The sequence below is a fragment of the Sylvia atricapilla genome, chromosome 1, assembly GCF_009819655.1.
Source record: "Sylvia atricapilla isolate bSylAtr1 chromosome 1, bSylAtr1.pri, whole genome shotgun sequence".
NCBI lineage: Eukaryota > Metazoa > Chordata > Aves > Passeriformes > Sylviidae > Sylvia > Sylvia atricapilla.
The window spans coordinates 43,933,841-43,958,174 of NC_089140.1; the positions used below are offsets into that span (position 1 = coordinate 43,933,841).

Sequence of the window (24,334 nt, forward strand, 5' to 3'; positions counted from 1 at the left end):
TGCAGCGTTCCAAGCCTCCTGTTCTTCCATTGCTTTTCGCAACACTTTTTCAACTTTTCCCCATGCTTTTAAAACTTTTCCGCTGCCGGTGGCTTTTGTATCTTCCGCCAGGGCAACTGTATATTTGTCCCACCCCTCTGAATTTAATATGTCTATAGGGCGTGAAATCGCGCCTAGATCCGATAACCTTGCAATAGCAAGAAATAAATCTTTTTTGTCCCACGCAATTCCCGAGTGGGTTGCTATTCTACTCACGACCATCGTCACGGATTCCATGCTGTCCGCGGGGTCCTGGGGCGTCCCCCTTTTCCTTCTCCTCCGCAGAAGTTCGGACCGGCCGACTCCTACCCGCTGTGCCTTTTCCAAAGCGTGGCTCCCGTCCTCCGAGGTAATCGTTCCCGGGTTTACGGCACCACTTGTAGCAGTCCGCTGTTTCTGCCACAGTGGAGGCTCTGGTATCCAGACATACAGCACGACTTCCACTTTGCTTTCATGAGTGGGTCGGGTCTTGTAACAGACGCATTGTACCAATATGGCAGACGGTTACAAAAGACGTTTATTAAGTAAAGTTTTCAGGTTATATACCCTCGGATCTACTACTACGTCAAACAGGATATAGCCCTACTTTCCGGGTTAGTAGTTGGAGTGGAAAAGTACTGGCACATGTTAGTAGGGGGTCTACATTCCTTTCAGGGGTAGCTCATCTCGAGAGGGGGATGGGGCTTGCTCTTTCCCTCACCGTTACAGCCCGAAATCTTCCGCGCCGCCTGTCCCTATCTAACCACACCATTCTTGAAAATTTGACCCAGTCAGTCCACCTTAGGAATACAGTGCCATATTATAAGAGAGGGAAAATAGTACCTTCTCTTTTGCATGTTTTTTTAATCTACTTGAAATACTTGCATTTAATCAAGCTGAATGTGAAAAGCCTGATTTCAGCTGCTTCACAAAGGTAAACTCTTTTTCCACTCTCCTGTGTTTATTACAATGCAGGCAAAGCTATTTGCTTGTCTGTCCTTTACATTAAGTCTTTTTTATTGTATATCCTACACAATGGGAACAAGAGAATAGTTTAACATAGCTGCAGAGAAGTTAACCCCATAAGCCTTGAAATCCCTGTAGCTGGAGAAAGCTCTAGGTGAGATTCCTTTTCCAGATGTTGGCATCCATATTTTAGTGTTACAGGCTGAAATCAATTGATTGACCTTCAGCCCTTTGAAACTCAATGGAGAGAAAGAGCCCCACAAAAGGAATGAGCCCCTTCCTCCCAAGAGAAGCATTTTACACAGGGTACAGACATCGGGCTGCAGAAGAGCCAATCCACCTGCTCATTGCAGAGAGAGCTTCAGTGAGTAAATCAAATGTCACATCCACAGTGGGGGCACCCTGAGGCCTCTGAGGTGCCATAGAATATCCTCCAGGGAAAACCCACCGTCACAGGAATGGTGTGGAAGTAGAGCTGGTTTCTGCATCCATTCCTTGCTGTGCGTGAGAAGGAAAAACAGGCTGTATTTTCTTTTTTTTCCAGAAGTTATAGAGACATCTTTACTATGATGGTCTTGTGTGCCAAAAAAAGTCTTTTAGCAGGAGAGCTTCCAGTGGATATAAAGCTTTCTTGTCAGAGAGCAGGCAATTTACACTGAATGCTTCCTTGGTGTAGTGCAGCCTGTGAAATTTTCATCATGATCTTGAAATGAATATTAAAAGATTTTCCTTGGTTTGGCTGTCACAAGATCCACAAAGAAAATGTTGAAAAATTACACAACTTAAATTTGTCACATCTCATTTTTAAAAAAGTCTTTACAAGAGGACAGTGAAAAGTGCTTTTCACTATGGACTATTTTTATAAAACTTTCTTGACTCAGTTGTTCAACTCCCTTTTTTTTTTAATGTCGCATTGTGAAAGATTATTCTCCCAAAAACTCAGAGGAGTTGGACTTCTTTTCTTCAATTACCCAAAACAGTATGTTTCAAGGTGTGCAATAAAATTTCATTATCAAAGTTTCAAATGCCCATATATTCACATGTATTGAGGGGATTGCTTACTGGGAAAAAGAATATTGCTAGCTGTCCACAGGGATTTCACACATATATTTCACTATTTCATCACTGGATATTTTATATTCAGCCATATACAAGTTTTAAAATGAGCGCACAAGTCTTCACCTGCCCATCCCTAATATGTATTAATGACCAAATTCTAATTATCCCTACAGCTACTAAGTCAGTTTGATCTTTATGAAGATGTTAGCTTCTCAGGGCTCCACAGACAAGAATTATGTAAAGGAAGGGCTGCTTCTTTTCTTATTCTGAAACTAGGCAGACAGGCACACAGTCATGTCTTTGCACCATTGAGAACAAGAAGCAACCAGAACAACTGTTCAGACTTTCTCCCCCTGGAGCTTCCATAAGAAGTATTTGCTAATGGTGGGTAGTTAGGAACAAAGAAATACTCAAGAAATAGTCCCTTGCACCATTGATGTAGTGTGAAGGCCATTTCGTAGCCTAGTGCTTTATAATTTTTCTGATCTCCATCTCTGGGACTTCTCAGTTATAGTTAGCTAAGGGGGTAACCCTATCTGTCACAGCTTTTTCAAAATGGTTGTGTCTCTTGTGAAATGTCTCTAATTTCCATCCTGGTATTTTTTCCTCTCAGTTTTCCCTACCCTTTGAATGATTGCCTTTCGCTGTTCAGTGATTGCACATGAGATGACCATAGATGCCAAGGCATTAAATAGCCAAAGGCAGCAGGAGTTTTACCCAGTGTTTTCCGACTAAGTCCTTCCCCTGGCCATGGTCACTTAGATGTGACGTTCTTCATTCCCATCTATTTTTATGACCGTGAACCCCAAGGGTTCCTTTCTTCCCTCTCCCTTTCATCAGCACGCCCCAGGTCTGACATGTGAGTAGAGGAGGATGGTGAAGGGTGAGCTAGCTGGCAATGTCCTCCACTTGCCACGCAAATGGCAGTAGTCTTCATGTGATCATCGTGCCTGGAGTTGTTCATGGAAACACTGCCGCAGTTGGTAGGAGGGCTGTAGGAACATAGGAACTGGAACCTAAGAATTGTTATGTTAGAGAGATGAGGGATGAGGACGTCAGTAGTTAACAATGAAGTGGGCAAGCTGAGGAAGAGGGAACAATGACTGTCAGGGTTTCCCTTGTATGTTGACGCTGCTTTCTCTGTGTGTTTTTCTTGACTGGTGCTTATCTTTGTGCTTACGGGGAGGTGTGGATCCAAACACTGAAAGAAAAACAACAGCCAGCCTTAGGCCCAGAGGGATTTGTAGATGCTGTGCATCAGTATTCAGAGGGGAGACGCTTTGGGGAGGTTGTTTGTTTTTTTGGTTGGTGAGGTTTTTTTGTTGGGTTGGTGGTTTGGTTTTTTTTTTTTTTCCTGGATGCTCTGAGGTTCTCTGCTTCCAAGTTGGTCACATAGGATGCAAGAAAAGTATGATAGTAGCTCTAGTTCAGTTCCAATCTGACTATTCCTTATGCACATACGACAGGCCTGCGCTCCACACTGAGACTGGTTTTGATCAGCTGTGGTGTCCTGAGGATAGACCCTACTCTTTGGAGACCTTAGGAAAGCCAAGGGTGTATGCTTCTCTGGGTAATAGTGGAAATTGTTGTGAATTGCTTGTTCTTAAATCTGCAAAGAGGAATCTACTTCAAAGAGGGCTGAAAGATCTAAGTATAAAGTGGGCATAAATACAGAAAATTCTGTACTCGGAATGTTATGAAGAAAGATGGTAATGGTGGTTTGCATGTTCCAACCAGTGGGAAATAAATCACAGCAAACAATGTGGCACACGTTGAACAAGAACAGACTATTCCTGCTCAAAGGAATCTTATTGCTGCGAGTTAATCATCTTTTTATTAGCATGCCCTGAAGCTTTTTTGGGATATAAATTTTGCAAAATAAGATCTGGATTGTGGAAGCAGGCCATAGAAATAAGAAACACACACAAAGAAACACGAAGTTGTGCTTGAGCCCTGTGTAGTCAAGAAGAGGACACCTGCTTCCTTTTATGAGACACACTGGAACACCCCCTGTGACTAATCTGTGGGATGCAGTGGATGAAGACCATGGTGGTGGAACTGACACTGGAGGAGTAACTCCTGGGGTAGTCTCAGCTCTCTTGAGTTATGACTGAGGAGCCTCTGCTGTTGATGCCTTGTAGGAAATTTGTTGAACATCCTGGGGCAGTATTATATTGAAAGGATCAACTGTGATGTAGCATTTTCTTGTTTCCAGAATGATCCATAGTGGAGGCAAGGCAGTCAGAAATAACGTAATAAGGTTTATGTGCTTCATGGATGGGAGTGGCGTGTCTTTTGCCTGTCTCCTCTTTTCATTACCATTTTTCAGCTTCTTTATCTTAGTCTCCTGGTTTCCATTTGACAGACAACAAAAAAGAGTTCTCCACTGACTGTTAGCTTTGCCTCAATGTGCAATCTTCTGTTCTTTCTCCTCGATTTCTTCTTTAATTTAAGGCCTGGTTGGCATTTTTTTCCCCATCAGACATAATGAATGGCTGGGAGCTGTCTGCTCTTTTGGACTCTTGTCTTCAATCCATCATTATGTCTTCATTGTCCTCTTTAATTTAACTGAGATGTTGAGGGCATCACTTACTGTGAAAGACAATATTGCTGGCTGTCCACAGGGATTTCACACATCTATTCATCATCTTGGTAAGATAAACTATATGTGAAATATTGTGTACTAAAAAATGCAAAATACATAAGTCCATTTCAGACATCAAGTGCTTAACCAGTATTTTTAAACACAGGTGTCTGTGGCTAGGTATGTGACACCTTTTCTGGATAGAAATTTTGTCTAATTTAACCATGGAAGATGAATATTTCAAACTTGAAACTGATTTGACTACAAACTTGCACTAACTTTATTGCTTTATTTCAAAGTATGTCAGTAGGTACACCAATATGAACTGCAATACAGAATTGAAATAAAAGTCATAATTACACCTTTATTTCCTGGTTTTCAGAGGGAGTTCAGAGCAATTGGGAATATGCCCTTTCACTTGGAGACCAAAATCTAGGAAACTAACTTTAGAATACTTAACAAAAAAATAAATCTCAGAGATTAGGTATATTTGTATCAGATAATTCCCTCAAATACTCAGAATGGCTTCTCTAACATTAAAACTCAGTCTATTTCAAAATCAATGTTTTGGAAGTCTACTTCCAAAAAACCTCAGGGAAGTGTTGAAGAAATGAGTGACGAGTATAAAATGGATACAAAACTCAGAGACTCACATTAGATTTTGGATTACTGAAGTTTAGCACACATTTTCCAACTAATTTTTTTTTTCCAAGACCACTTCTATTTCTGCTTGTTCTTTTTTTTTTTTTTTTTTTTTTTTTTTTTTTTTTTTTTTTTTTTTTTTTTTAACGTGACAATTTTTGTATTTAAAGCGGGTGGTGATACTCTGGTTTTAAGCTAAACTGCCCAAAGTCAGGAACTGACTGTGTGTCTGTATTTTCCATCTGCAAATACACAAGTTTGCTAATCTATTAGTGCCTAAAATTGCATACTAAAATACCTAAGAGAACACGGGTTGGTGAACTAGAGCACTCTTAAGCTACAGCCACTCACTCTGTGACCTTCCTTGATTGGGATAAATAAATGTACCTACAGGGCCCTGAGAAGAGTATTGTGATGGCTGGACATGGGTTGATACTCAGGGAGGAGATTTCCTCTGCAGGTATTGAAATGTCTGACTGTGACATTTTGTTTGTCTTCTTAGAGGTACAGAAGAATTTCCATGATTGGAAGGTACTATTGTAGAAACTGTGGCAACTTCAGAAGTCCTTATATATGATAGGTATATATTTGTAGAATAATAATTATAATAATAATAATAGTAATTCAGCCCTTCATTGCCATCTCTTAGAAAAGTCAAGGTAGTAAATGATTATGTAGTAAAAATGGCAGATGAAATTCCGTGATGATAATTCCAAAGTCACATCCACAGGCAAAAATTAGTCCCAGTTCTAAATACCTGAGGAGAGGCTTCAGAAGAGTTGTTTTTACTTAACAGGCAGCTCCATAAAACAACGGAGTAGAGCTCAGGTGCAGTGGTGAAGACAAAGAGAATTGTAGGCACAACTGGGAGGAGAGTAGAAAAGAAACAGGAAATATCACTGTGCAGTATGAAACTCCAGTACACACCCAAATTCTGGTGGCTGCATACAATTTTGTTCCCTGCTCCTCAGATCTGGAGTGGATAAGTTCAGCTTAAGGCATGGCAATTATCAGACTTAAGGCATATCTTCTTTATGAAAAAAGAAAAAAAGACAGCAATTCCTCAGCTTGAAAAAGAGATTTTAAATGATCTAATGAAAGACTAAAATTGTGTGACATGGAGAAGATAAGTAAGGAATAATTATTCTCAAGTTAAAAGAAGTATGGCACCTTAGGAAATTTATTCCACTCAGGCTTGCTGGAGATAGAGCAATCTATGCCAGGGTGTAAAGATTACCTTGCACTGAGGTTGTTTCAGAAATCATTTCCCTGCTGTCCTGCTGGCAGCTCATGTTTAAGTCAGGATGATGGGCTTGCTGGAGCTTTCACCTGGGTGGGTGCAGTGGTGCTTCCTCTGTTCTCATGTCAAGTCCTGATTCAGGGACTTGATGGGCTGGTTCATCTGCCTCAACTTCGTGCAGCCTGGATGCTCATTGCAAGCAGTCTCTGCCTTTGGAAAACCATCATTGGTGTTCATGGGATTCCAGAGTTATACAAATAAATGTTATTACACGTCTCTTGCCTCACAGTAGAAAAAATCCATGTTTTGCACGCATTTCTTGTACACAAGAAATAAACTATTAAAAACGGTTAAAAGTTTATTTGCACTATTTTCCCCACATGTTTAAATTTAAATTAGTTGAACTAGATGATCGTTGTGGGTCTTTTATGACTGAAATGTTCTCTTCCATTAAGCCCAAGTCACACTGAGGACTTTAATGAAATTGAGACATTGTAAATTCATGGCAGCATTTCACGTATGTATGTTCACTGAGTTCTCTGTGTATAATTTCATGGCCATGTGGTTGGAGGATAAATCTTCTAACTGAGACCAACAGAAGAGCATAGTGAAATTTTCCAGTGATAACCTTTGTTTCTTTGCCCATATGCACACTAGTTCATATTTCTTAGCACAGGGTAAATTACTGGTCTAAATATATATACAAAAGCATATAATTTATTTTAACCACAATACCAGAATTGATGGGCAAATACCTTTATTTATTATTGGTGGCGGTAATATGGAGGTGGAGGAGAAAAGCAAAACAGTTGTGGTTCACAACCTAGAACTGCATCACATCAACATTGCCAAGCATAGTTCAAATTTGTTCAAATTAGTTCAAGTACATAGTTCAAATAGTTCAAATTATACAAGGTCAATAATGTGGATTTAGGCATGCAATTTCAGATTCTCCCTTCTTCCATTTTTTTAAATGACTTCACATGGGTCAGTGCTTGTAAATCCTGTTTTGATACAAACCTTATGAATTTGTACTTTGTAGGAGTGCTTGGGTATATGGTGTTTACATTGTCAGTGGCTAGTCTGGTTCTTGTCTTTTCCTGCATATATTTTTATTAATATATTAGTAGCTGCTAAACACAGAGTAAAGTAGCTGCTTTTGTATATGCATGTTTGAAGAGTGCTGTAATAGATTATATGATGTCTGTTTATACATAAAGAGTGAGGTTTTTTACTGCATCTGTTTCATCATTTGGTAAACCATAGGGAAAAAGGGGTAAACAGAAGTCCCTCAGGATGTTTCCATGATGAAACTATAGCATGAATTGAGTGCCCATTCTGATTAAAAATGGTAAGCTAATTCACAGGTGATAGCTTCCATTTAGGAGAAAACACCTTGCAAATATTGATATTTCTGCAAGTTACAGAGATGTTTTTAAGGTCCAGTTTTAAATGGAAAGTGTGGGGGAGCCCAAACATACAGCATGTGCATGCATAAATTTCCATGTGGAATAACTTAACAAAGCCCAAGCATCTTTTGTTACGGGCAAGAGAAGTCACGATCCTTTTGAGTTTTCCACATAAAAGTCAAATATTGCTCTGTTTTCACAAGCTCTGCAGCATTTATGCAGTTCAAAGGTGTTATTCATTGGTTTGACTTGTTTATCTCATGCCTTCAAGATTGCATTTTAAGTAAGCTCTGAAAGATTTATATGCGTGTTAAAATGACTCAGAAATGTCCCTAGGAGTTCAGAAGATGAAAATGTGTTGAACTGAAAGCAAAAGGATACTACATGCTTTTTAATATTGACCAAGGGCCTTTCAAGGAGGTGATCTCAGTGTCCTGCTTTTCACAGGGAAGTTTTGAATGTTTAGCAAATTCTTTTTTTCTGGAAAAAAGAGCCTGAATGTTGTGTTGTCTTAGTGAGACATTGCAGTGAGACATTGCTCACAGCAGTGCTTTAGGGCTGCATTTGCTTTTCACTTCTGATTTATGCGTTTATTTTCCTCACAATGTGAATAATTAATATCAGCATGATTTGGATATATTTTTTCATAGTATCTTTTAAACCGAGGTGAAAAAATATCCACGTCAAGTATTTGAAAATACCATCTGAGGACACATAAAATATTATTAGCTGTTCCCCAAGTGGGAAAAGGCAGGGAGGTAGGGTGGTCACATATTTTTGCCACATCACATTTTCAGACAGTGGGCACAAGAATTATGAGATCCCCCTCTGCACCAAGGCAATTCAGTTTAGAAGAAACAGAAAATGTCTAGAGACACAGAGAAGGTTCTCCAGCCGAGGTAGCTGATGGGGTATATCAGGAAGGAAGCTGTTGACCTACAACAGCTGATTAAAATGAAGCAAAAAAGGGCAACACAAAGCTGCCCTGTGTGCTACCATTTCAGCAGAGTTTGGGATCTCCTCCACTTTGGCACCACTGAAATTTTCATTGGGAAAGGAGAGGGTGGGATTTCTCTGTCTTGTTCTTCTTGAGTGATTTGAAAATGGGAGGCTCAGGGAGAAAACTACAGGCCCGTGTGCCTAGCACAGCTGCCTGGTGGTGTCTACATGTGTTTGCTTCTCCACTGAGGACCCTTCCTCCAAACTAAAAAGACTCCTATAAAATTATTTTTATCAAGCCATAAGCATGACACAAAAGTGATTTTCAGTGTGTTTATTTCACTTACTCTTGAGGCATTTTCCCTGTTTGGCCATAACTCTATCCTTCCTTGCCAAGCTGTAGGAGAACGTGGCTAAAGCAAGTAAAATGCAATTAGGCAATTTCCCAATGCTTATCAATATAGTTTTCCTGTGAGGCTTCATCTGACTTTGTAATGAATAGGTATAACCAGGCAGCCTATGTTTTTCATATATAATTTTCTCCTTCTCTTGACTTTTTTTGACAGAATCATGAATAAACTGGCAGACCAGCAGGACCACATGATACCATGAAGAGAAGCTTACAGGTCCTCTATTGCCAACTGTTTAGTAAGTAAATATTAATTTTTATTCTGTAAGAAAGAAACCATTCAAATCTTTATGTAATATAGTATTTGCGCAGAGTACAATTCAGGGAAGTACTTAACCACATGTCTTGCTTCAGGTACCTGGAGGAACCATATGGAAGCTAAATTACCCTGTTTGAGATATTTAGCAATGTATTAAAAAAATGAGTTGAAGGATCAGCTTATTCTGCAGAATTTTGTACAAGACTATAATTGATTTACTGTACCTTGCAACTGAGGCAACTATCATCCTCAGAAAAGCGAAATGTAGATACAGAGGATGGTGTCTGGAAGAAATAATGCAACATCTTTGGAAGAGGGATCCATCCCACTTAAGATTTCTGGTGGTCACCACTCAATCTGTGGGGGAGGAGAAGTCTAGGCTCACACAGACCTAACTTCCTGAGATACAAATTTCTTTTCTTTTTTAAGTTTTGGCTTTCAGAAGAGTCCATCCTTTATGAAAGTCCAGCAAAAAACATCAGATGGAATTTAGACTGTGTAGACAGGGGCTGGCTCCTTGCTGTTCATGGCAGTAAGGGAAGGTTTTGGGTGTAAAACAGTATTGATACTGTTGGGACTTTTTTTGTATACTGACAATGTTCAGTGAAAGCATCATAAGCAACAACTTTTCTTCAAAATTGTAGAGATTAAATAAAGTAGGACTAGACAAAATGTAAGTTTAACCACTTGGTGTCATGTTCTAGAAGGGAAATTGCTAATTTCCAGTAAAAATGAAAACAAAAAACAAACCCAGGTTTTTTTAATGTTGTCATTTCAATTTGGCAGAATGTCTCACTCCAATATACATATTATCATACACAATTTTTTATGGATTCTCTTATTCTGGCCAAAGGAAGAGAAAAAACCCAGAAATCATGCTTAGTGTGCTTGGAATGAGCAATGGAGGGACTGTTATTTTTTACTGGATGTGTGGAAGTTAAATCTGAAGAATATTTTGTGGTCTGTTACAGAAATCTGGTTACTGTCATATCTTTGCTGTACTCATGATCATCAGGGTATAGAGTGAGAAATTTCTTTTGCTTTGCTGGGTTGGTTGATGTTTTTATTCCTATTTACAGCTTCTCCTATGACACAGGGGAAACAGAGGTGTGTCCTCATGACATTAGAGGGGAGGCTCCAGAGGTGCACTCAAAGTTATTTTGCTTGGACATAAAGCAAGCCAGATGTGCCTGTATGACCTGCCCAGCAGCACAGTTCTGGCTCCTAGAGATTTGGTGCCTGGCTGGAGTGCAGTGTGGGAAGAGCTCCTCAAGGAGAATTTTAACCAGAAACCCACTGAGAGGAGTGAGACTGTGGTATTTTTACCATAGCTAAGGACCCAGAATACTTTGCTGCATTTTGCCATGTGATTTAATTCTAAAACTAACTTTGTTTCTGGACCAACATTAGGTTCATTGTAAAGAAAATATGAAGCAGAACGGTATAAATACTTTTCTACCAACATGTAGGGAAAAGAAGGAAGGTATACTGTTCATCCAACCTATCACAATGTTGAGTCTTTCTGGAACTAATTTTTTTTTTTTTTAATATCATGCTTCCCAGCTTGGCAGCATTCCCCTTTGTTATCCCTGCTTCTTTAAACTGTATTTTTCATGGCCATATGTTGAAGAGATAGGTGGCAAATAGAGGAACACTGAATATAAAGAGGGAAAAACTGAGAAAACTATATATATATATACACACACTCATATATAGTATGACTGTGCAACAATATTGCCAATTCTGTGATGTAATTTGAGAAGATGGATTCTGAACTTACTACTTCTAATGATACGTAAAAAACCGCTTTATTTCTCTGAGTGCAGCAAAACCTTGTAATAAATGTAGTTTACATTAACAAACACAGAAGCAACTGTAGCTGTAAGAAGTACTTTGGGCATCAGGAATGTATTTTTTCACTGGTTGGTTTATAAAAAGCCTATGGCAAGTTACTTAATTTCTGTTACACCAGCTTTCTTTTTGATGCACTGAGGTGTGTTACCTAAGCTCACTTTTTCCCCAGTTACATCACAGTGCTAAAAACAAACGCCAAGACAGTGCATTCCGTCCAAGGAAAAGGAAATTACTTTAATGTGTTTCCTGTAACTGTTCTTTATGGTATAAGAGGAGCCTGCAGCATGGCTTTATTTGTTTCATTTGGACAAAAAGAGGAAAATTGCTGCTACTATACAGCTGAAGAAAAAGCAGACTTTCAGAGAAAGTATCAAAAGAGGATATTCTGCTTTGGGCTGATTCACCAATGTCTTCCACCTGCCTGCTTTCCTCATCTGCAACTGCAACAAGTGAGTCTGTGGTGCTGCCTGGATAATGCAGCAGTGTTTTCATCTTGCTGCTGTGGCATGAGTGAGTGGCTGAGGTTCAGGGCTATAGAGAGAAGTGCCCTATGTATGCATTCTTGTAAATGTGAACACAGGGCATGCATAAACATAGAGAACCTAGGACGGCTGGAACAAAGTGCATTCTGTGGTGGGTTTTGGTGGGTTTTGTAGACGCAGTGATCACCTGGGGAGACAAGACTCTGTGTGTGCTTGTGGATGTGCCTGTGGCAAAGAAATGTCAGAAGGAGCAGTTTCACCTTCAAACTGGTGTGTTGTTATGAGGATTGCCACATTTTGCTTGAGTCCCAGCTGTGCTCCTGGGCCAGTAGTGGCTACACTCATCTGTGAATTCTTTTCCACCTCTGTTCATTTGTGCTGTGTTTAGCTGTGTTTGTGCAGTGTCTGAGACAGTAGAACTCTGTACTCTAGAGGGCTTCTTGGCTTTGGGGCTGGAAGAAAAGACTTATATGGTATTGGTTTGATTGTCAAACAGCGGGATTTGCTGGCTATGTTTTTAAAAATCAGACCCATATATAAATAAGATTTTCATTGTAGCTTATGTCTGGGTTTTTTGGTGAATCTCACATGAGTTATGTAAACATTCTATTGCCATGCATATTCTTTTGCTGTGCTTTCCAAAAAGAGCACATTCCATCCATTCATGCTGATCAAGAATAGCATGTGAAAATGGCATGAGCAACAGCTGCTCTTTTGAATAGAGTTGTAGCTGGCTTGAATCTCATCCAGGCTGTCAAGAGGTAGAGTTTGTGAAAATTGTAGTGCTATACTTGGCCCAGGACAGGGGCTCCGGGCGATGCTACTTTACCTCTAGTCATTCATGATTTATGAATAAGTAATCAAACATGTGATGTAAAACTATAAAGAAGTAGTGCTTTCATACTGTATCTTCAAAGATTCTATTTAATCTGAAATCTCTTAAGACATTAAAGAAAAAAAAATTAAAAGATTGAAACAAAAAATTTGGAAGAGGTTTCTTAGTAAGAGCTCTTTGAAGTCACTAGCTAGATTGAGTTGATGAGGACCAATTAAAGCAAAACATGTGTCCACAATTTGCTGCCATTTGTTCTAGGCACATCTTTATGGATGAAGTTTGTTGCCTCTGTAATGATGAAGATGCAAATGTCTTTCCCATGAGGCTGAGCGATCTCCGTTTTTTATAAAGACCTAATGTGATGATTTAAGCCCTACAGCATGAGCCACAATATGTCTGCGTTTTCTGTAATAAAACATGCACATTATAATTTGCCATGGGTGCACTGTTTACTCAGGGCTTCCAACTTGCATATAAGCTAGAGAAAAATGCGGGGACTGGTGAAGCTTTTGGTGCACAACCTCTGTATGGGACTTTCTTCCTCAAGCATTTATTTTCCTGAAAAAATGCAAGGACTTTTATTTGTTGTTTACTTACAGCACTAAAGTCCATGTGAGGAGCTGCCACCACAGCCTCTGAAATAAACGGCCATCTGAATGCTTCTTCATGCCATTAGCACTTAGTGTGTTCCCAAGTATCACTCTTTCATCTGGGAAGCCTGGCACAATGCCCAGTAACATCAATAGAAAGAGTTTCCTATTTGCAAGTATGTACCACTCCTGTAGTAAAATGAGCAAAAATGACAGTGAGTGGCCGTGCCTTACAGCACAGGCTGTCACTAGTCTTGTGCCCCCTTGCTGTGGATGCAGCTTGCCCTCCACAGTGTAAACTGCCACCCTGGCTGCCTCTCAGTCAAGTCTTTGCAGAGAAGTTCACCCTGTAGAAAGGGGTAGCACAAGCTGCACTTCCATTCCAGTCTGAAGCAATTCTAGGGGCTCATCCCTCTTCCTGTAAATATTTGATAAGCAGTGTGAGTTTGTGAAATTCCTGTGTTAGAGAAGACCCACTCGTAAGTACCTTCTGAAAGGCATTGAGCAGCATTACCTCCTAACGCCTCTTGCCTCTGGTAGGAGCCCACACCCGCCAGCTTTTCTTTCTATTGCCAAGCGCTGTCTGTGAATAATTACGTGTTATTAATAAGATGGTATGCACTGATGGCTCGTTTATACAATTACACATGGCTCATTTAGAGCAAGTCAAGAGGCATGGTAACAGGACAAGAAAGACTGCTGCCAAGTGCAGGAGAATAACCTATTCTCTGCCCACAGTAGTAGATGAGACATGAAGAAATGGATTTATAGAGCAGGTAGCTTGACATTAGGTATCAGGCAAAAAATGTTATGTCAGGTTAGGGCATTGAAACCCTAGAACAGGCTAGTCAGGAGCATATAAGTCTGCCACTGGAGGACCAAATGGAAAAAAAGAAATCTCTCGGGAGACAGAGGTCATCTAGATGATTTCAAAAGCTCCCATCAAACCCTCTGTTCCTGTGACCACTAGGTACTGTGTCCTTAGTGCAAATTAGCCTGATTGCTTCCACAGAGAGCTCTCAGCTTGCACAAGCCATGTATAATTAATCCCTGAGCTAGAAATGTACAGCTGACATGGGCTTAAATGTAATGGGGATCACTTGATACACATCAGCAGAGTGTGTCTTCCTATCATTCACAAGGACTCACAGGAAAGAAAATAGCATTTTTGTTGTGCTCTGTTAGATTGTCAGGTATTAGCCTGAGCAAAGACAGCAGCAGGGAGTGGTTATCCAGCAACAGATTCCATCTGGTTTTCTTAAAAATTAGAAAGGTAAACAGCCTCTGGCTATGCAGTGTATCATGTACAAAGCTTTTTGGGATACTCACTGGGCTGAGGCATTTGTTTATGAGAGTCACGTGGCATGGTAACAGCCTGCCCATCAGGCTGCTCACAGCAAGCAGTCCCTCAACACCTCCTTTTCCCAGAATTCAATTAAAGGTTGTTGCTTCAGCTTCTCAGCAAAAACTGCCTTCTTGAAAAAAGCTGCAGCTTTCCATTTTGTCCTGGAAAACAGACCATGTGAAAAAGGACTTTAAAAGCAAACCAATGCACCCTATAAAGAAACTAAATAGAATATACATTTTCTTATCAGATGTAGGCTACAGTGTCCTTGATGTGCTCTTTAGTGAGATTTCAGCTGCACACACACACACAAGAGGGAGGGTTCCTGCTTGCTTCCTGAATAAGCAAAACTCTGTGAATTGGATGGCTCTTGCCAGTCCAAAACTGAGATAGTTCCCGTGAATAGCTTGCAGTGTTTATTTTAAATTTGCTGGTTCCATGAACATTCGTGCCCTTAAAGGTGTTACAGTTTGGTAGGATTTCACAGATTGTGTGAACTCTTTAACAAGTTTGATGCACATCTGCCGGGTGGGGATCTTCTGCCTTGTTTTTCCAAGAGTGGATACAAATTCGGGACATAGTAACACAATCAACTAACATACTGTGTAAAGCTCTCCATTTTCCTTGCATATTTGCTGAAACACAAAAGAGTGTGGAATAGGCCTGGGGCTGTAGAATTTCAAGTCATGGTTTAGATCCTTGACACTGAATTTGGGATAAAAAGCCAACAGGCAGTTTCATTATTTTATTTGCTCTTTCTATTTGCAAACAAGTGGTTCATGCCTTTGCACATATCATTTGATAATCTAAGTATGTTCTTGGCATTAAGCACCTTCAATTTTATACTTCTACTGGTGCTATTTGCACTAGAACCCTGTAGGTTTTTCAAAATTAATGAGCACAGATTCTTCACAGTGTTTGTATTCATCAAGCATTCACACACCAGTTGTGTGACGTTCTGGTAACAGTGTTCATGATTAGTATGCTAGAAAACCAAGAAATATTAATTAAATACATATAAATATGTATGCTTAGCCAAATTTGAAAATGCTGCAAGGTTTTGGTTTTAGAATTCCTTACCACATTGTTAGAACAATAATCTGATATAAACCCACAATATTGCTTCCATCTTATGTTGTAAATTATTTTTATTTTGGACCTGAAGTGATCCCCATTGTACAGCACCATATCTATCTAATCTGTTTTAGATTCAGTGCTGTTTGCCTCAAGCCCTGAGAGAGATGTTTTACAGGGAGGCTGAATAGGCAGGAGTACAAATGTGACTTTCCTCTGTTTTCCCTTTCAAAAGTCTATTCATCCATCTTTAACAGAACTGAAACTTCAGGAACAAAGACGTAGCAGCCTGTGCAAATTCACGTGTGTGTTTTGAGACCCAGCATCAAGTGGAGGAAGAAATGTTGCTGATGAGCAGACATAGCAACCATGAAATATCAGTCTTATTGAGTTCAGTTGAAAACTCCCATTGACATTAGTAGGATTGGGATTTTATTCCCAGCCGTCATGTTCCCAGCTTGCTTCGATATGTTACAATATAAAACAAAAATATCCTGTCAAACATGTCTTTCTTTCCCCGAAGCCTTCTTTTCTTCCTGGCTGTGCCTAAGAAGCATTGTTATGGTTTTTGACAGTATTGCAATCAAGACCTAATTCAGCAAAGACAGTTAAATATGTAAATTGAGTTGTTAGCCCCAGCCAGACTGCTCTTACAGCAGCCACTAGCCTTGGGCTTGAATTGCCGTTGAACTATGTTCCAATAATTTGAAATAAGAAAATTTGTATGTCAATATGCACACTGGTGTCTCATATCCATGAATTATCCAATGCCTGTGACAATGTTCCTGTGAGACAGACAGAAAAATTGCTGTTAGATATTCTGTTACATTGTTATCTGGTATTCCCCATGTGTGCACTGCCCTGCACAAGGATTTGTACCGCTGCTATCAGTACCAAAGCAATATTTAGACCCCCATGCTTAGGTGCTGAAACTTTTATATGTTGAAAGTGTCTTTGACTACTTGCAATGCCTTTGAACTTTTCTCCCTCCAGCCACCTCTTGGCATGCTACATTCCATTATTTTTGAGCAGGAAAGACCTAACTGTGGATGTTATGGCAGCTTTTGTTGCTCAGCTGTGTGTCCATTGTAGCTCACTGCAGGCTGTGTAAATAATTTACTTATAAAAACAGGCTCGTTGCAGGCAGTGGAACTAGTTTGGAAGAAATACACACACATCAAAGTGTCATCCAATTCAGCAGCATGTGATGGGTATTATCCCTGTCCCTTCTCTAACTAGAAAATATATGGATGCCCTCTGTGGATCTACAAAAATTCTCCAAAGAACTTGAGCATATACCAAAACTTAAGCACATTCAACTCAATGGAAAACTTCAGAACTCCACCTGCGAAAAAACTTGGTGTGAAACATCATCCAAGTTAGCCTTTGGAACAAAGCCTTTGCTTCTAGAAGCACTGCATCCATCTGGTCTTTGTGTGAAGACAGGCATCTGCAAAACCTCCTTGACAAACCAAGGCCCTGTATGTAATTGGTGTGAATGTATTGTTTTGTAGTACATTATTGGTTTAAGCTGTGTATCCTCTAATGTCTGAAACCTCAAGGGCAGGATGTGATCCCAAGGTCTGGAAAAAGCCTCCTTTCACATTATTTTATTCCCCATATTATTTTTGGATAAGAGGAAGATGTTTCTTATATATCCTACACAATATGTTTGAAAAGTGCCCTTAGCAGGAAAAATACTTCAGCTCTGGTAACTTAAAGCCATCCCTCTAATGGGTTCACAAAATGTTCTGGAAAAGAGAAGAAAAAGTTTATAGCAGGTGACAGCCCTTCAGCTAGAGAAGGCAAAAGAGCTACAACACTGAGGCCATATTTCCTTGGGGTTGAGGTGCTGGGCCTCCACTCTGGCTGGTGTGTATCTCATAATGTGCATCACGAGTGCCCAGGAGGAACCACCACTTGAGGTTTTGATGGAACAGTGCAGTGTAGCCCACCCAGCTTTCCCATTACTGAACTATTCCTTTTGCTCAAGACCAGGCTCCTGGTCATATCCGGGGCCAGGGACAGGATTTCTGGGGCCAGGTTTTCCGTATCAGCAAATGCTTAATTAACTGATTTTGGCACTCAGTGAATTTTCCTAAGTACCTAAGCAGATTAACTTGCTCTCTTCCTGGTGGCTAGAGCAGGAAACTTCTGCAGGTGGCTTGAAGAAGTGCATGAGGCACATCTCTCTAATACAGAGTGCCAAGATATTTTGGAAAATCTGATCCCTTTCCCTCGAATTTAAGGGAGCAGACTTTGTTTCATAACTATGTAATACTATGCAGAGCATAATTATTTTGCCTCAGAATTCAGAGCAGTATTCGGTGCTTGCTAATACCAAGTTATAATGAAGGGGGAAAAAAAAAGAAGGATGTGGAAGGAAGCAGAACACTGTGGATGGGTGGAGAGATGGCTGGATATTGCTCATAATAAAGTAAATATATTAATAATAAATACATCCATTTCTTATTGCAGGTTTAATTGCAGTCTTTAGGTGTATTTCACATACCCATTGAAACATTTGTGCTGATTGGATTTATTGCGTGGCTATTTTGTATTCATTAGAATGTTGTTCCTAACTCTCTACTGCAGCGACATGTAAATATCTTTCCAGCCACTGCCATCATCAGTAGAAGTGTGTGTGCTGTGGCAGAATAAAGCTTGCTCTGTATGGAAATCTAAAATGTTGCCTAGAGGGAAATGTTCAGACCATACAACAAAATATATCTCATGAGAGTTTTAACCCACGGACCTTCCTTATTGCTAGAAAAGAAAAAGCAATTTCCTCTCATCCCTGAAGAATATTGGTCTTAAATAAGTTGATGACCAACGTCCTCAGTTGTTATGAGTCATTGCAGGAGATCCTGAAAGAGTTTGAAATTTTTGTGCACTCCTAGAAGGCTTCACATTGCTTTTTATTGTGACTTTCAGAGTGGACCAGTGAGTATTAGTGACAGTACTTTGGTGTAAACTGTGAAAAGCTGCATGATTTCTGCCACATTATAGATCCATTTTGTAAAACCTGTGGCTTTGTTCCAGCTGGAATTCCTATGCAGACGGCCTGTGAGGGGCACTCAGTTTTCTAATATAAAGTTTCTCATTCTTTATGCATTTGGAAAAGTCACTGCTTCCTTGCATAGGAAGGATGATGACTTTGCACTATCTTTTAAAGCATTGGACTTCACTGGCTCCTGTAGAGGCTACAAATTCATTACACTATTGCAGTTCCTCATTGCTGAGGGCATTAACAATTAAGGTACAAAAACCACAATGAAGATGTCAAAGAGAGGAAAGTAAAGATAACAAACAAGGAGAGAACCTGATAAATTAATAACAGCATGCTTGCAGGGCAAAAACACTTGTGTCTGTATAGACAGATTTAGTTTTGCCGTAAAGCACAGAGGGAGAAAAAAAGTGCCTTAAAATCCTGTGAACTTTCAGCCTTGTCTTGGAGGTAGAATAGATCAATTATCTCCCATTTTGTGTTGTTCTGTTCAGCAGTGCAGCAGCTTGGCACTTTTTTTTTTCCTTAGAGAACCTGGCCATTTCACCTAGTTCAAAGCTGTTTTGTTGTGCCATTTCAGGAAGGAAGAGCTGTTTTTCTGATCAAGGTTCTGTACATGCCTGAAAGCTTCACGTTAAATCCCTGCCCCGGGACCTACTTCTTAATGCTGAGGTTGTGAAGCATAAAGTTAATCACACTACAGTCTGTACTGCACAGAGGTGCCCTGAGAGTTATTAAGGATGAAGCTTGTGCTGGAGAAAGGGCAGTAGGTGCTTAGGGAAGGAGGATCCTCCAAGGCTGATCTGATTCCCAGGAGCAAACAAGGAGGATATGCAGTCTATTTTTTTTTTCTTTCTTTTTTTTTTCCCCATGCAGAGCAATCCTGTATGGGAGAGGTCCTCTGCAAGATAAGTTATAGAGCCCTGGGCCTCAGCTATGCACACTGCAGTGCATCTTTTCTTGCCCTTGGGACACTTATGACTGGGACCATTAGTTTCAAAGTCACTGCTCAGCATGTGTGTGACTGACAGGGAATCAGATATAAATCCTCTAGCCTCTGAGGTGGAGATGAATGAACTGGAGACAGGATAAGACAGACAATTCTTAGTGTACATCATCAAAGAAAGGGCTTCTACAGGAAAAAGGAAGGTCCTCTTTCCTTGCAGTTTACTGAGCTGTGGAAAACTTGGGGTGAGTGGGGTGCAAAGTGCATAGACTTGACTAGCTCTTCTTTCAGGAATGAAAGGCAGTTCTGAGGAAAAGTCTTGGTCTGAATTGTTGTTGGGAACTTCTCTTAATGCTCCAAGCTATTAAGCTTCTCTCAATTCCAGGGCACCTGTCTTCACCAGTATTTTCCAACATGAAAAAGATCCCTCTTTCTTGCAGAAGGTGATGACACCATTTAATGACTTCTGTCAGCTCTTCTCAGCCCTGAGGACACCACCGTCCCCTCCTGTGAATGTTCCCTGCTCCTGGCACTTCAGTTCTGCCAGAGCAATGTGCCTTTTCCACAGTGGTTTTCACTACTGCATCAAAAATTTCAGCTTTATTCCCCTGGTTCTCAGGCTCTGTGGCAGCCCAGAGCTGCACAGCACAGCTCAGCACAGCAGTCTGTGCTTCTGTGGACTATGGGCTGGCTGTGCTCCAGAGCAGCCCCATCACAGAAAGAACAGCTTGAGGGTTACAGTCAATTAGCATAAATTGCTAAGGGCCCAAAATATGTTGCAGAGCCAGTGTGGATTGTTAAGCCTCAAAACATGTTCCCTTTTTCTTGCTTCTTTTTCCTCTGCTGACTCTGTGGACAAGAAAAGGCTTAGAGCCCATTTTTGTCATTCTCACAGGAGGGATGTAGCTGATGCAGCTGGAAGAGTAGGGCCAAAAGGATCTCCGAATATCCAGGAGACCTTGGGCTGTTGTTTTTGTCACTGAATTTCTCAGTATCTCCTGTTCCTGCATATCTTATCTACTGAACTGTAAGCATTTAAGGCTAGGGGTTGACAGTATTTGGATGTGTTATACAGTGCTGAGCATACTTTTGGCTCTTATTTAGTAATTATAACAATTAATAAGAAATACCATATGGCTAAAAATATTGTAACTCTCAAAAGAATTCTTGGGCCATTTCTTTTTTGTGCATATGAGTGTGTGCCTCATTTAAGCCAATTATTTTTGTATTAACTGGCATTGGTTATGCCATCCTTCTGCTTTTATTTTTAGTAGTATTCAGATTATTACAAAACGTGTTATGAGTGAATGAAAAAAAGGAATCAGTTTCCTAGTACTTGTCTTCTGAAATTAAATTTTCTGGTTGAATAATCCTACATTTAATCCTCAAAGGGATGTGTCCCCTAGGGGGAACATTCTCTGCACCTTTAGGTGCCTGCTGTCAAAATGTCACAGGATGGGAGATGAATCCAAATGAATTAATGAATCCAAATCCTTGTTTGGAAATCAAGTAATGTTTGATTGTGGCTTTACCGTCTTTAACCACAAATGTGAAATTTATGGACTAGAGACATGTTACTCTCAAAATTTAATTCTCAGGTTGTGTTCTGCTTTTCAGACAATGCAGCAAAATATGATAGAGCCCCTCTTACTCCCCATATTGTCAGTTATGGGAGACTGGGGAATCTCAGTCTTTAGTGTTTCAAGATGAAATTTTTTGGTCTAGCAGAGATGATCTTTTTTAGCATGGCATAGACAAGTGTAAAGCCTCTTTTGTCCTGTGGATTGAAGGGATTCAAGCTTTATATCCATGGAGGAATGGAGATCACACATGGTCCTGCTGTATCTCCAGACTGCCTCTGTGTGTCCCACTTTTTGGACTGCAGGCTATGATAAAAGTTTCTGTTCCTTTCAGTGACACTTTGACAGCAGTGTGTTGTTACTGAGCCTGTGATCTGGTGCAAAGGATGCATCCATGTGTGTTTGTACTGGGCAGCAGCATCCACAAAGGAACAGGTAACACAGACCAAGTAACAAGACTTGGGTCAGTCTGGTACTTAAATCATCAAAGCGGCAGATTTTTAAAGTAATGAATGATCTTATAGAAGTGTATTTCTTTAAAATTAGCTGTGAGTCGAATATGAAAGCTGTTAAGAAAGGACTAACATAGTCTGCTCATTTTACTCATAATTTCAGAACTATTTCTTGTGTTTAAATATTAAGTAGAAATTATTGAAAAGCTTTGACTACTGCCTTTTTGAGAACAAAAGCACGAGTAAGTATATTTTTAAAGTGTGATCTGATATGCTGAGGGGGAACACAGGAGAGAGATGTGCAGAAGAATGCAGGTTTGTGTTAGTAGTTTTTTAAAAACAGCTAAGATGTTACTTTGTGAAGTAGAGTTGTTTTGTTGTGGCAGATGTATAAAGACATTGGTTGTTTCAATGTCAGGTATCACTGGCAGATGAGTAACAAGACTGTGTGAAGAACTGCAGTTGGATCAGCAAGGCTGATTCTTACCAGTCAGAGAGCTTTTGGAGATTACAGTATAGCATGGAGAATTTATTAAGGTGATTTATCCACAGTGCTTGTGAATACATTACATCCATACTCTGTCTCAACTAGTGTAGAGTGGATCTCAATACCTACAAATATATTATTGATGTTAGTTTAGAAAGCAGTATGCTTTTGAATCGTTTCAATATCCTTCATGTTCATGAATTTTGAACGTAACTCTAAGACTCCCAGTAAATCTTTTGCTGTTGAAATAAATAAATTCTGGGAAAACATAAAAAATACTTTTAAAAATTAAATTTGATAACAATACTCAATCAGCATTCCTGCTGCTGAGAGCTCCTGACAAACAGAAATGAAAATTTCTATAAAAGAGACTCCTGAAAGAAGCCAAGAGGAAAATTGAATATTCTGGTTTTGCCTCTGGGACTGTCTTCTTGTTTTGGAAACTTCCATCACTAGGTGCACTTTGTAGAAAAGACAAGGGAAGAAAAGCTAGAAAAAGGCAACAGACAAAGCACTGTTTCATGTTAAGTACTCCATTTTTCCTCTGCATCCATGAGTTCTTGTGCTATGAGGGAAACAAAACGAAAAAGGCTTATCAGAGGAGGAGACCAAGAATTTTTTTTACAGTCAGCAATAAGACAATCATGTGAGAAAAGACTCTTCAGTTTGTGTGGTTTCTTCCTCTGTCATGGTATCAGAGAGGGTGAGTTCTTCTCTCTGCTTTACGGTGTCAGGCAGTTCCTCAGCTGTTCACCTAGATCCGCTAGCTGACCATGCTGACAGTGCCTCCTGCCCAGACTTGCAGATCCATATATTTTATTGCTCAGCATCCACAGCCAGGGGTGAGTTACCAAAAGAACTAACTCCTTTACAGCCACCAAAGGGTGACCCCTACCTAGAGTTTTTTACTGCTACATTTCTGAGTGGTCCTTGTGAAGTGCAGAGAAAGGAGTCTGGCAGACCTTTCCTTTTTGGCATGCCTTTGGAAACTACCACTGGAGGTAGGAGGAGAAGAGTGGTGTGGGGAAGGGTAGCTCCCCCAGCAAGGGTGGGGAAGATTGCTCTCAGATCAGTGGGGTACCCTGCATCTCAAAGCTGTAGTGAGAAAGAAAATGAACTTGTTCCAGGAGGCCAGTCATCTGTGGCTGATGTTTCATAGCAAAGATCAGCAGTGCATCTTCCAACAGCAGGTGTAGGAAACAGTCATGAATTTGGCAGTGAGAAAATTTTGCCTTTATAAAGTTATTAGCTGCAATGGCTTCACTTTGACAGCCCTGAAATACACAAGACACTGAATTGAGAATTTTCAATTTTGCAAAATTCAAAACTTGTGTCTTTGCACTGAGTTATGGCAGAACACTCTGGACGCCTCTGGTAAATGAGCTTTAGAGACTTACATTCTTATGTTTGCTTTTCTGAGTAAGCCAATATATATTTGTACAGAGGCCGTATTTTTTATGCAAGTAAGATAGGATGCCAATAGTGTTATGTTTGTCATTATATAACGTCAAAAATGCATTAATTTATAATATGCATTCCAGTCTCAAGACCCTGTTAATTTCAGTGAATTTCAGAGTCTGGTTTGAGGGACACTATTTTAATGAAGAATAAATCACCAGTCATAAGCACCTCTTGCAGTTTTCATATGTAAAATGAGTAGCTGTATTAAAGGTTCACTCATATTCATAGTGCTTTTGGTCACTATTGAGGATGTATTTTTCTGACAGGTCTGGGACTTTGTAATTTATAATAAACTGTGAAAGTAATGGATTCAGAACTGTATGTTTCTGAGGGAGAGAGGTACCTTATAATCTACTGAATTTTCCACAAATGTTTATTTAACTATTAAATTATTTTTATTCCATTTTCTAACCCATTTGTCCATTGTTCAGCATAAGAGAATTTCAGCCTGTCTGCCATACATGCATTAAGCACATCTCCTACCCTGTGGTATGCTCATCAGGCTCTGTAGATTGTTAAGGCAATGCCTCTAAGGCAAGTTTGCATATGAACTGCATCAATGGTGCCTTTCTTCCCCTTCTCCTACCCCATTTTCATTTGCAGAGGACGTTGGCACTGCTGGTTATCGGAGGAATGTGGTAGGATTGTTGAACAGGAAAAGGAGATGCACAGCTTTACCCATAATACATTCAGGCT

At 40.0% G+C, this 24,334-nt stretch overlaps 1 protein-coding gene across 1 annotated transcript in view; it reads left to right on the forward strand.

The window, feature by feature from the left end:
• The window catches only part of TMEM108 (transmembrane protein 108), a 157,506-nt gene that overhangs the window by 63,385 nt on the left and 69,787 nt on the right, over positions 1 to 24,334 (forward strand). The window contains exon 2 of the mRNA XM_066320875.1: positions 9,424 to 9,505. Coding sequence (XP_066176972.1) covers positions 9,466 to 9,505 — 40 coding nt within the window. The 5' untranslated portion in view covers positions 9,424 to 9,465. The remainder of the gene's footprint in view (positions 1 to 9,423; positions 9,506 to 24,334) is intronic.